Source organism: Hibiscus syriacus, unplaced genomic scaffold (assembly GCF_006381635.1).
Source record: "Hibiscus syriacus cultivar Baekdansim isolate YM2019G1 unplaced genomic scaffold, ASM638163v2 tig00008289_pilon, whole genome shotgun sequence".
NCBI classification, from domain to species: Eukaryota; Viridiplantae; Streptophyta; class Magnoliopsida; order Malvales; family Malvaceae; genus Hibiscus; species Hibiscus syriacus.
In genome coordinates this window covers 240,048-254,120 of record NW_024062162.1, presented here as the reverse complement: position 1 = coordinate 254,120, position 14,073 = coordinate 240,048, and the positions used below count along the sequence as shown (strand labels likewise).

Sequence of the window (14,073 nt, the reverse complement as noted above, 5' to 3'; positions counted from 1 at the left end):
GGTATGAATAGATGGAAAACGTTTATCGTGGCAAGAAAAATGTGAAGTGAAGCATATAAATTTTTTCGTGGCTAGAAAAATAGCACTAGTAAACAAACAAAAGTTTCTAAAGCTAAAATTTGTCAAGAAATGGAAATATGACTAGCAACCTCACACAATAAGACTTTTAACGGAGCACTTGGGTTTGATTTTCTACGACGAGAAATTATTCTATGGATAGGATGACCTAGGTACACTATGCCTATGATACCCGATAGGATTTACTAAAGTGTTCCAAGAGTATCTCTAGCACGGAACCTGATAAACTATTGCAACGACAATACTATTCAGCGTGAACTGCAACCCTTGGTTTGTCAAATTGTTGTTACAGCAATGCCCCTCAGCATAAACTGCAGTGCTACCTTATCTACTCGAGCATTTATCTTATTAGTCGAATAAACCCTCTCCTTATCTCTAAGGCAGATTAGAACCTCACCATCATGGATTAGTTCCCTTGTTCACGTAGATCTAACCTACCTTCTTGATATTAGGTATCAACTCCTAGAAAAATGGTTATCTTTTAAAAGCGCTTACAATGACTAGGAATATTTTGCCAAGGCACTAGGCAATCTTTCAAGAGCTCTTAGTGCTAAGGCAAAAGATTAAAACAATGAACAAAACAACATTTAACAAAACATACTTAATCATCCATTAACCGTAAAATAAAATATCATTCAAGCATTTTCAACACTAAATAAAATAGTTTAGGGTGTGGCTAACACATCAAAAAAATTCGTTAAGTACAAGTCTTTAAAAAAATAAGAAATGAAGAACAAGGAGAAGAAAAACTCCCAGAACAGAGTTTTGTTATGACGTCAGACTACCACCAAGACTACTCTAGCACGCTAGCCTCTCTCAAGGGCCTAGTCGTTGCTCCGATGAAACATGACTATAGAGGGAACCAAGGACAGATAAGACGGGGACGGTGGAAAAGAGGACACTGCGACCTCCTTTATCCAACCTTTTTGGGTATGTGGTAGAGAGTGTCTCAAATGGTGGGCATCATGTCCTATTTATAGTGGGAAATTTCTAGTGTTTAGTGTCCTTGAAATTTCCCCAACTACCCCTAAATGTATACTCATTGTGTGAATAAAATGGCAGCTGGCAGTGGTCCTAAATCCTTAGCAGGACAAGATTCACGTAAGGTGCATTGGACAGTTGGGCACGCGACGTCAGCAATTTTATCTCGTACTGCGTCAGGTTTGCATGATACAAATTGCCACGACAGAAGTTATTCCTCACGGTCATCGGCTCCAGTTGCTTTGGCCTTGGTACATAATTTGTCTCAGAAAATAAATTTTTCCTCAGTCGTTTCCTATCACTTGCATCATCACAGCTAACACACAACATTCCCATCAGCAGGATCAATTTAATCAAATAAACTTTGTCGAGGTAAAAGTATCCACCACATGTTGAAATGTTTGAAATGCAACTAAAAGCTATGTTAATGGTTTTTAGAAATCAATAACTTGAGTAAAAATACCTAAAATATAGTTTTTTTACAGAGTTATCAAAGTTTTCATAAGAAATTTGGGTATTTTCTTATTGAAGATTAATTAAAGTTGCAAATGAATATAATTATGATTTATGTTAGATGATTGTTAATGATAAGAAACAATGATATGATCCCATTTGATGGTTAATGACGTTGTTGTGGCAAGTAGAGTTAATGAGGTTATCATGGCAAGTGAAGTTGCCAGGTCAAGTAGACTTAATGACATGTCGTGGCAAGTGTAGGATCACATTAAACAATTTTGGATCATGATTTAAATTTAATATTTAGTGAATGCGTTAGTCACCAAAGTGGCCCACTCGAAATTCATTAAATGATTTATATTGTTTATAAATGTTTATTTAATGTAACATCATAAATGACATTTAAGAATAATAAACATTTATAGTTATTAACATGTAGATCTTACTCATGGTTAATAACAATTGAAAAGGTTATGAACTTTGTTTAATTAATATATAGTTACATCCAAAGATGACTTGTATGTTAAAGTTAACTTAATGATGACCTTATATATGTTATAATAATGCATGTTGATGATTGTTGGTGTGTATAGATTTATCCCAAATGTGAATTTAAATGTAATGTTTTGGTATATGTTATAGTATGAATTGTGGTTCAAATTCAAAGCAATTAATATGTAAGATGTAAATTTTGCAGTGGTCTCTACTATGTCAAATATGACTGCCAATAGTATCAAGTTTAATGAGCAGAACTTGGACCATTGATGCACCCCATGGCGCAGCGGAAACAAAGTGCGACAGTCTCACCAGCGATTAAAGTACGTTAAATCTGAAACCGGAAAGAAGGGATGTGATTACTTACATTAGGTTCATTGTAAAATCAACAAAGACAGCAGTGACTATTGATGATCACGAATGGTTTGAATCATAACCTCCACAAAAAATGTCTCAGCCTATACTCAGTTCACCGGTTGAGAGCAAAATTTAACTTTTTCCAAAAACGTTTTGAGAAAATGGCTGAAGATTAAGTGCGACTGCTAGATCTCACTTATCTTTAAATATCTGAGTTACCCTAACATATTAGTGTTTTTTTATTTGAATTAATTAAACTCTTATTTAATTAATTCAAATTAAATATCAATTAAAGACTTATAATCTGAATTACACTCTTTAATGTTTTTTAAACTCTTATTAGTTATTCCAAATTAAATATCCATTAAAAGCGTTGTGATCAAAATTACATTTTTTTATTGTTTTTTACTATATTGGGATAATTAAAATCATATGTATATCAAATATACACATATTAACTCTAGATATATTTTAGTAACGTACAACAAATTGTACATCTCTGCTCATTTCAACTCTAGGGTATGACCCTGTAGGTTCTTGTAACTTTAGTAGTAATTATTAAAACAATTCTAATAACAAACAATGAGTGACATTTAGCAATATCATTGTCATCTAAGTTACAAGAAATTATGATTCGACATATCATCTTTATGTTTAACTCTTTTATGTATTACATCCTTTTGTTCTTTATATCTAGAATAGGCACAAGTCTTGGAATATTCACACTTGTATAGCCCATCTATTGTTTCTTGATATCTATAGTACTATAATTAACGAATAATTTGTGATATCTCATATCAACTTATTTGAGCATGGCCATGCATTTCTAGTCTCACTCAATCAAGTGGCATGTGATATATTTCCTATTATGTAGGAAAGAAAATTTATCTTAATCTTATACACCCCACTACATATATCAAGATATATTAAATAACAATCTTTATAGTGCAACATGTTACAAGCATGTTTAATTGTATCAAAACATACAACAATATATGTTGAGATAGTAATGATCTTAATTCTGAGGATCATACATATATAATCACCATTAGTAATGTTGTGACCGTTACATAATAATCCAAGACATATGCTCATAGTGGGTCAATCCAATACATTGTTCTCTAACAATATAATCACGTATCAATTACATATTTATGTCAATGACAACATTGTCATCAATCAATAACATGTTAGTCTTAAGTGTATATTATTGTCCATGCCCATAATAATACTTGACTAAGGATCTTTTAATAATAATAATTACATTAATATATGGACTTTATTATCTTTCAGTTTATGTTAAACACGCACACACACACACAATATATATATATATATATATATATATATATATATATATATATTATTGAAAATATTAGTGTTAATGTCTTTACTATAAAATCAGTAAATAAAATGTATCATTACAATCATCATATGATTGGTCTTTGGGCATACTCTAACAATCTTCCACTAGCACTAAGACCAATCACTCACATATCTAATACCGAGTGACTCAGTGTGACAATCATGTTTCTGCCGTGTAAAACGCATTGTTAAAGGATCATCAATGTTTTCATCTATGTGTACTCTGTATATTTCTATATCTCCTCAATCTATGATCTCTCAAATGAGTTGGAAGCACCTAAGAATATGTTTGGACTGTTCATGAGATATGGGTTCCTTTGCTTGTGAAATGACTCCATTGTTATCTTAACGAAGTTATACAATATCTGACATGTTAGGAACAACCCTAGTTCTGATATGAACTTCTTGATTCAAACAATCTCTTTTGTTGCTTCACTGGTTGCAATATACTCAGGCTCTATTGTAGAGTCAGCTATTGTGTCTTGCTTTGAACTTTTCCAGTTCACAACACCTCCGTTAAGACAAAACAAAAAACCTGATTATGATTTTGAGTCATCATTGTCAATTTGGAAGCTAACATCAGTATAACCTTTTACACTAAGCTCTTCTTCGCCTCCATAGACAAGAAAAGCATCCTTAGTTTTTCTTAAGTACTTAAGGATATTCTTAACTGTAACCTAGTGTTTTTCACCAGGATTTCTTGATACTAATTCCTCATGCTTAAAGCATATGATAATCTGGTCGAGTACATATCATGGCATACATGATACCAAAGCATATGGAATTTTCTTATTCGTTATCTTTCTTGTGGTGTCGAATGAGAAATTTCCTTTAAAAGAGAAATACCATGTCTCATATGCAAGGATCCTTTCTTGGATTCTTCCATACTGAACCTTTTCAACACTTTGTCAATATATGTACTTGACAAATACCTAGAAGTCATCTAGATCTATCTCTGTAGATCTTACTATGATATATGATGTCTCGCACAAATCTTTATAGAAAAAACTACCCAACCGAGTCTTATAGACTATAAAATAGTATATCATTTCCGATGATGAGCATGTCGTCTACATACAAGATTAGGAAATAACAATGCTCCCACTAGCCTTCTTATAAACACAAGACCCATCTTCATTTATGATAAAAAAAAACTTTTGATTGCATCATTGAAATGAAGATTCCAGCTACCAGAAGCTTTTTTAGTCCATAAATAGAACTTTGTAGCTTGTAAACCTTTCCAGGATTTCTTGGAGCGACAAAACCTTCTACTTGTGTTATATCACATCCTTTTTAAAATTTCCATTAAGGAAGCTGGTTTTGACGTCCATTTTCCAGATTTCATAATCATGGAATGCAACTATTGCAAGCAAATCTGGATGGATTTAAACATAGTAACAGGGGAAAAGGTGTCGTCATAGTATATACCATGAACTTGTTGAAAACCTTTAGTGACTAATTTCCTCTTGTATGTTTGTACGTTATTCATATCGTTTTCTTCTTAAAAATCCATTTACACCCTATAGGTTGACCCTTTCAGGTGGTTCAACAAAATTCATACTTGGTTTACTGACATGGAATCCATCTCAGATCTCATGGCTTCAAGACATTTCTCAGAGTTTGGGCTCGACATTGCCTCTTGATAAGTTCTAAGCTCATCTTGATCTATAAAAAGAATGTCTCCATATGTGGTAACGAGAAATCCATATCTCCTAGGCACATGGTGTTCTCTTGTGGATCTACGTAGTGGTTGTGTCTCTAAATCTATTGATTGTTCCTCAACAATTAGTGGAACATGCTCAACCTCAGGTTCAATGAACTGTTGTTCTTGAACTTATCCAAGTTCAATATTTCCACCATTTCATTTCTTTGAGATAAACTCTCTTTCGAGAAAAACTCTTATTTAAGCAACAAACACTTTATTCTCTTTAGGGTTAAAGAAATAATATCTCTTAGTTTCTTTAGGATATCCAACAAAAATACACTTATGAGATTTGGGTTCAAGCTTTGTAGACATCTAATGTTTGGCATATTCTTCACAACCCCAAATCTTCATAAAAGACATACTAGGATGTTTCTCGATCCATATCTCATACGATGTCTTTTGAACAGATTTAGATGGAACATGATTTAGTGTGAAAGTAATTGTTTCAAGTGCATATCCCCAGAAACTCCTTAAGTATTATGCTTAAGTATTCTCCACCTTGATCTGATTAAAGCACCTTAATACTCTTGCCTATTTGATTTTATACTTCATTTTTGAATTCCTTAAACTTTTCAAGATCTTCAGATTTATGGCGCAGAAGGTAAATATACCCTACTGAGTTAAGTCATTAATGAAAGTAATGAATTATTGGAATCCACTTTTGGCTTTTGTATTCATTGGCCCACATACGTTACTATGTATAATCCCTATAAACCACTTGCTCGTTCACCTTTATTATTAAAAGGACTCTTAGTCATTTTTTCTAATAAGCAAGTTTCACATACATCTAATTGTTCGAAAACAAATGAATCTAAAAAACCATCTTTATGGAACTTTGATATGTGTTTCTCACTTGCATGGCCTAAACGAAAATGCCAAAGATAAGTTTGATTTGAGTCATTTGTTTTTGATCTTTTAGTATTTATGTTATACATGGTGTTTTCTTGATCTAAAATATAAAGACCATTAACTAATTGTGTCAATCCATAAAAACATTATCGAGATAAAAGTGTGAGAATGTTAGAAATTTTGATTTCTAATATTGATTCATACAATTTAAGTAATTGATAATTGTTGTTGTTGTACACACGGTGATGATTAGTATAGTATTGAGGAAGCAATTATCGGGTGTAAATCTCTTTGTCCCATACAGAAAAAATATATGTTTGAGTGGTGTTATGTGTAACTGAAAAATAGAGCGGCCTTTTAGTTATTTTGGGCTTTTGGTTATTTTGTTATTTAAAAAACATAGTGGAATGAGTTTTTTTATTAAAAAAAAACTCATATAACTGATATTTTTTCCCTCAAGGCTCTCTCTTTTATCTCTTAAAAAGAAAACAAGAACACTCTCTGTTTTGGGTTCTGATTCTTTCATTAAGAATCAAACAAGTTTTGATATCATCACAAGAAGAATTGAGGATTATACAGTATTGGGATCACATTACATTTATTATTTCTTGCTTTTGGGATATTCAACTATCATAATGTAATCATCAAGTTTTCATTTCGTTTACAGTAATTTTTAGTAATTATGTCATGAGCTTGATTTGGTTGATTTAATTACCCTATCAAGATCCTTATATGTTAATTGATTTTAACAGTGAAAGCGGTTGAAGAGACGAGGAAGCAAGTGTACTTAAAGGACATCAAACAGGATGGGGAACTGAAAGGGTTTGTCATGTTTATGCGGTCAAGGTTGTCGGTCTTGCCGGTGTCGGAGAAGGTGTGGGAGATGGTTTGTGAATTGGGAAATGCGTTCCAAGGGGATGGCTTTGACATCGGGAAGGATGATGCAGAGGTTTAAAACAAGGATGGGTTGTTTTAGTAAAACGAAACGCCATTGTTGCTAGCATACAAGTCCCATTCGTTGGGTTTTGTGATTTGGTTTTGTTAAAGTTGAAAAGAAATGTGCTTAATCATTGTTTAAATACCATGTTTTCTTCGTTGGCGGTGGAATTAAGCAAGGGATTGATGTTTTCTAAATGATTTTCTATATGTTATTCTTTGAATTCTGATATGCTAGGCTACTAAGTAACTTGATTGTGTCATTTTAGTTAACACTTACCGTGCATCATCGCCAGAAGGTTTGAACCTTATTTTGGTATAATTAATTCTATGCCGAACTTCAAAACCATAGATCCAAGCATCCAACCCTCCCCTTGAAGATTTCTATAGAGTACAACCATCCTTTTAATTGCATTATCCGTAATCTGCTTTCTCAGTATACAGTTGTGCTCGCTGGGTGAGATGAGCTTGGCCATAGAATGTCATAATTTTGAACCATAACCTTCAAGATGACCTTATATAATTCGTCTAGCATTGACTGTTAGCCCTAAATTATCGAATAGTAGCTGTCAACGGGTTTCAAGATTAAGGCAACAAGTAATTAAATTATGGGTAGACAACATTTTGGCTTTATTATCTGAATATAACAATTTTTTATTTATGATTATAAAATCTTTCAAAGATTATTTATGAAAATGACATATTTTATATAATATAGGATCGATATATGTTTTATCAAAATATTTAATAAAACGTGATCTATATGATACGTTTTTATTTTATGTGACATAATTAATTAGAAAAAAAAATTATGATTTCTTGCATTTTATCATTTTTTTTATTTTCTATTTAAGTCATCGGTGTAAGATTTTATGCTCGGTGGTTTTATGGTATATGATTCGTTTTTATTTTACGTGACATAATCAATCCGAAAAAAATACGATTTCTTGCATTTTATCATTTTTATTTTCTATTTAAGTCATCGTGTAAGATTTTATGCTCGGTGGTTTTATGATTTTGGGTTAAGGGTTTTAAATGGTTGTTTAATTTTTTTATTTTTAGGGTTTTATTTTGTGATTTATTTAGAATAGAAGTGTTTAAGATGTTTTATTGTATTAGAGAATAATGATTTAGGGTTAGAGATTTAGGTTTAAAGATGAATTTATGTTGTTTAAATATCATAGAATCTTTGTATATTAAGGTAAGAATTTCTATTTTAAGGTTTAAGGTTTTTAGGATAGGCTATTCAAAGTGTTCTATTATGTTAGATAAATTTATTTTGTTTGAATAATAGATCCCTTGCATATGAAGATAAAAAATGTTAAGAAAAATTTGAAGTGGAATAAAGTTATTAGTGGAATGATATTGATTCTATAATGTACCTTGCATATCGAAATATACTACTAACGCAATATTGAAATACATTATTAATTAAATTGTCCTTATTAAGTAATATTAAAGAATTCAGGAATCAATCCATGATTAATCCACTAATTTTATAGGGTAAATTTTTTGAAGTCACTAAATTATGCTAAAATAATATTTTAGATATTAAACTTTCAAACGTTATATGATTAATATTAAACTTTAATTTTTTTTATAAAATAGATACTGTAATTTTGTTATGATTAAACATGTAAAACTTATAATATATAATTTTCGAGATTTAAACATTTCAATTATCTGAAAGCGAAATCAATTTTTTTTTCTTAAGTAATGTGGATGTGATTCAATTATTTAATTTTTTTTAGTAAATTTAAATATAATTTAAAAATATATTTATAATTTAAAAAAATAAAATTTGAAATTCAATATAATTTTTAAAAATTTATTTAAAATTATTAAAAAATATTCCAAGGATACTTACCATTACTTCATATTGGAAATTGAAATCCTTTTAATTCCGTTGGAATCTTAAACGACGAGGAATTAAAAGGATTGACTTCTATTATCAATTAACCAATAAATATCAAACATGAATGCCTGCTTTTTCCTATTTTTCTTGATAACATTTATCCTTTTTATAAAATTAAAAATTAAAAATATTCAATTTAAACCTTTCGATCGATTTCATATTCGACTTCAACTAGAGTGGTTATAATAATAGTAATAAGGATAATAAGCTATCTATTTAGTAACTAAACTATCAGTTTTGGTCCATACGTAAACTTCTAATTTTTTTTAAAATCATACATATTGTTTAGTTTTTGTTTCGTTTAGTACTTCATTGTTAAAAACTTAACGAGTTTAATATCTAAACTATCAATTTTGATTTGTTTTAGTATCTAAATTTTAAATTTTTCTTTAATGTTAAATTTGAGCAGGGCTCTAAAATAAAATAAAATCTAAACACGTAGTTTACACTAATAATAATAGTAGTAGTAACAAATATGGCATTAAAAAAATCATAATCCATGCCCATTGATGAATTAATTAATATGAACTTACAAAAGTGTGGACTGAGAAAAAGTAAAAGATTCGTAATCTCTCAATAGTCAATGAATTTCCTTTCGTGATCCTACTATTCCTTGCTACATGAATTGAGCACTGGCATTAAAGTCAATATTCGAACTTTTCATTCACCCTACCTATGGATCTCATATTTTCAGTTGTTAACGTCCAGGCTTCACAATTCAAACAATGAAAATAAGAAGCCGTGTGATTAATTAATTCTTTATCCTATAAATAACAAACTGTTAAGGGTTGATTCTTTTTAGAGAAATTTATAAATGTCATCCGTCAATTCATCATACAGTCAATCATATGATATCTCATAAAATAAAAATGATTCAAGTTATATTATACTTATAAGTTTATGGTCGTTTGAATTTCTACCTCTATATGCAAAGTTGTTTTTCATTTAATCTTCTTATTAATATTTGTCCTTTTAATATAAAATTTTGTGTTTATCTTTAATTACACGCATTTTATACCGACTCAATTTCATAATCATTGACACCACCTCCACCAGTCGAGATATTTTCAGTTCTGCGAATTATATATATATTTTTTTTGTAAAATATAAAATTTTGACTATAAAAGTAATAGTTTTAGTTGTTTAGAATTTTGTGGAAACGTATATCATGAATTTCATCCAAATGAGAATATGAAATTATTTTATTTACATAAAAAGTGAAGTTACGTAACCAACACAATTCACTAATCGGGTGACGAAATTCACCGCCTGCTGCCGCTGCTCAGGGCAAACATATATTAGTTTTCTGGTTAAATTTAGGTAAAGTCCTTATACTTTATTTAGGTGGTAGACTTGGTCTATTTTGATTTTAGTAATTATAGTATAAGTAGTATGGTGGGGAGGTTGTCGTTTGTGACAAATAAGAAATATTTTGAGATGGAGACAAACTGAAGGCGAATAACATAGATCAAGGTTTAACAAGGTTGAAAATCTTGAGTTGATTTCATGGTCTTTGGGTGATATCTTTTAACATCTAATCAAACAAACTAAACATGGACAAATGATAAATTTAGGGTTTATTGATCACTTTCTATGAAGATTAACAACGACTAGTACTATAGCACATAATCAGTTAATTGAATAACTTAATTATAACTCTACAAAATTTAAATTTTTAGTGAATGCAATAATCCACTCCATAAAGTCGTCTGATATTTAATGATCTAATGTCTTATTTGTAGCAATCAATTACTTAAGTGATTTGTTTATGACTTTTAAAAATTGAATGACTCTATTGCAATCATACTAATAATTAACTTACAAAAAAGGTTAGTAAGAAACATAGAGCTAATGGCAAATTGGTAATTGTATTCGCCAACAAGCCCATTTATCTACAAAGATCATCATAAAAACCCGCAACACTAATTAAGTTGAACAAATCAGAAGCTTAGAAAAAAAAGGGAGCAGATTATCAAACGCAGTAGCACTCCCAACCAAAAGCAAAGATGCAAAAACTGTAACAAAATCTTCATTTTTTTAGCTTTATTTTGGGGGGTTGATCGAAAATGGCGAACCAGTTGGAGAGCTTGGTGGAATTAATAAAGTCAAAGGTAAGGGCTCTAAAGAAGTCAAAGAATAAGCCCTACATTAAGATGGATAAGAGCTCCAGCGTTAAGGTTGAGATTCGCAGCAGAAAGGCCAGGAAGCTCATCGACAACACCTTGAAGGCCGCTGATCGGCCCGGCAAACGCACCCTTTCATGACCACCACCACGTCGTTTCGATTCTGTGTGCGTTTTGGGACGTTACGAAATATAACGTCGGAACCGTTTCGGATTGGCAAACCAGAAGAAATATCCAAATATGCTTCTTCTTTTCTCTTGTATACTTTGATGTTAATCGTAAATGTTACTGTTTATGTTATTAATTGATGATCGATTATGTTATTGCTTTCATTATAAATTGAAGTCGGTTAACATTTATAATCTTTTAAAAAATGAACCAGTGAATCATTATTTTGGCCCTTATGAATTTCTCATTTAGTGATTAATTTCAGAAAAAGAAACCATCAATCTATAACAATTTATAGATATATACAAGTAAAATTTATTGTGGAATTTGTAGAAATACATGCCGTTAATAGCTTTTGTATTTTTTTGTTTCAAAATATATTTCGTACACATGATTTTGACAAGTGAGTCTCTTAATAAAAATAATTTTGTTTACACAAACCTAAAACATCAAATTATTTACCAACTGATTCAATTTGTTGATAATAATTTGTGTATTTCATTTATTAGAAAGTATGATGGGTATCTTTATCATTTGTTTAATTTTCTATATTAATTATTAATGACCTTATCAAGTAGTTTAAACAATAAAAGAAAGTGTTATTTTTATTTGAGATTTTTATACAATTACATCATCTATGGGGTGTGTACACATTATCAATAGCTAAAAGAAGTTTTGAATAAATAATATGTTATAAATATCTCGTATTTTTTAAATACGTCGTCTATGGGATATTTACACATTGTGCTAAAAGAAGTTATAAATAAATAATAAGTTATAATTACCTCGTATTTTTTTAAAAACACAACATAGCAATTATTAATCATATGTTGGGCTTATATTCTATATTAATTTATTTAATATAATATTAACTAACAAAATAAAAAATTTCAAAATTTTAAAATGATTATATAATTTTATATAAAAAATTAAAATTTTAAATTTGATATAACTATAAGATGATAATTCTTAATTAAATATACTTTTAAGTAATTTAAATCAACAGAGACATAATTTAAAGACTATTTGTATAGTTGCCCTTAAACAAGTATAATCGTAAATGAACAATAAAAGAATTGTAAATAGTTATTTATAAACTAAAATGAATTGAACGTATACTTTATATGAGCTCGATTAGTTCGAAAAGAAAAAGATAGAAAAGGCAAAATCAAACTCACTTCGTTATTCAATAATAGGCAGCAGCTGTGATAGCTTTGATTTTGTGAAAATATCATTTATTAATAAAGTTGACAGGTGAGAACCAAATCGGTTTCCTTGACTAATTAATGCGTCTAACGTCAAGGTCAAATCTGAAAGAAAAAAAGAGTATATTTACCGGTGAAATTTTATAAATAGTTATTATACTATTAATAAATTATAGTTTTAGCTTCATATTTTTTTTATTTTTACAATTTCAATCTTAGTTTAGAGAGTATCTGTAAAATTTGGTAAATGAAAATTTTCTGTAATTAATTAAGTAATTAATATATTATACGTTATCTGTAAATTTAATTTATGTTCTTTAATTTGATAAATTCAAGTAATGTGATTTAATTATTATTTATGTATTATTTAATTAATATTAAGATTTAAATTTTGAAAAGTATAAAATTTAAAAAATTAATTATATTAAAATACAAATATTAAAATACAAGTAATGGATCACGGATGGCGCACGTTAAGCCTTATCTCTCGGTGCATGTTAGCAGGACTAACAACGATTGAAGACGAGACCATCCCTTTCTTGATTAGTTAATTCTTTCTTACTGATACTGGTTGTTTTTTGGGTGGTTCTGCTAGGCTATGTCTGCTGAAGCAGTTGCAGATTTGAGGAAACTATTCACTGTGGGGAATGACCATAAATTAGATTTCTTTCCCTGATGGAGGTTAAGGGTTCGTATGTTGTAAAGCCTTCGAAATATGTGTTTGTGGAAGGGATTCTGGAGTGGAGATATGCTCTGGTTGGGTAATTCATCGGCTCAACTCCGAATTTTGGATCATTGCAAAAGATAGTCGAATTGATGTGGGGTAAAGCTGCTCTGGCGAAGGTGAGTATGGCTGAACCGAATTTGTTTGTTTTTCTTTTGTCAATTCTTCTGCTAGGGACAGGGTTTCAGAGAATGGTCCTTGGCATGTCCAGCATAAGCCTATCTTCCTCAGAAAATGGGAACCAAACTTGAAGGAGCTACACTTCGATTTGAATCGAATGCCAATCTGGATCTAATTGTACAATGTTCCATTGGAGCTATTTTCAAAGAAGGGACTTAGTTACATCACAACTGCAATTGGTAAGCCTCTACACATGGACTCTATTACAGCTTTTAGGGAGAGACTTGAGTATGCTAGAGTGTGTATTGAGATTGCTATAGATTCAAAGATTCCAGACTATGTTGATGTGTTATTGTGTGATGAGTCAGTAGCTCGGATTAAGGTCATTGTACCTTGGAGACCTGTTTCTTGTGTTGAGTGTAGTAGATTTGGTTATTCTGTGAAATACTGCCCTCAAGGGAAAAAGGTGAACAAGTATAGAGGGTAAAAGGTGTTGTGCAAGAGGTAAAGTAGAATAATATTGGCAATAGTAGTGAAGCTGCAAGTAAGAAAAGAATATTGGAAATGCTATTGATGGTAATATCCCTACTGATCAG

The 14,073-nt window shown here is 30.4% G+C and overlaps 2 protein-coding genes across 2 annotated transcripts; both read left to right on the top strand.

Moving 5' to 3' along the window:
- Positions 1-1,133: 1,133 nt before the first annotated feature.
- LOC120202201 lies at positions 1,134-7,241 on the top strand. Its single transcript, XM_039202668.1, has 2 exons — positions 1,134-1,239; positions 7,039-7,241. The coding sequence occupies exons 1-2, from the start codon at positions 1,134-1,136 to the stop codon at positions 7,239-7,241; spliced, it is 309 nt and encodes a 102-aa protein (XP_039058599.1).
- A 3,853-nt stretch (positions 7,242-11,094) lies between these two features.
- On the top strand, positions 11,095-11,512 carry LOC120202197. Its single transcript, XM_039202665.1, has one exon. It carries the CDS (start codon positions 11,204-11,206, stop codon positions 11,399-11,401), a length of 198 nt encoding a protein of 65 aa, XP_039058596.1. The 5' UTR covers positions 11,095-11,203; the 3' UTR covers positions 11,402-11,512.
- Positions 11,513-14,073: the final 2,561 nt, after the last annotated feature.

What these genes read in the sequence shown, in the direction of transcription:
- LOC120202197 (XM_039202665.1), top strand. Translation starts at nt 11,204, where the DNA reads ATGGCGAACCAGTTGGAGAGCTTGGTGGAATTAATAAAGTCAAAGGTA.
- LOC120202201 (XM_039202668.1), top strand. Translation starts at nt 1,134, where the DNA reads ATGGCAGCTGGCAGTGGTCCTAAATCCTTAGCAGGACAAGATTCACGT. An exon ending in TTTATCTCGTACTGCGTCAG is followed by an intron (nt 1,240 to 7,038) that starts GTTTGCATGATA and finishes TGATTTTAACAG; the next exon opens with TGAAAGCGGTTGAAGAGACG.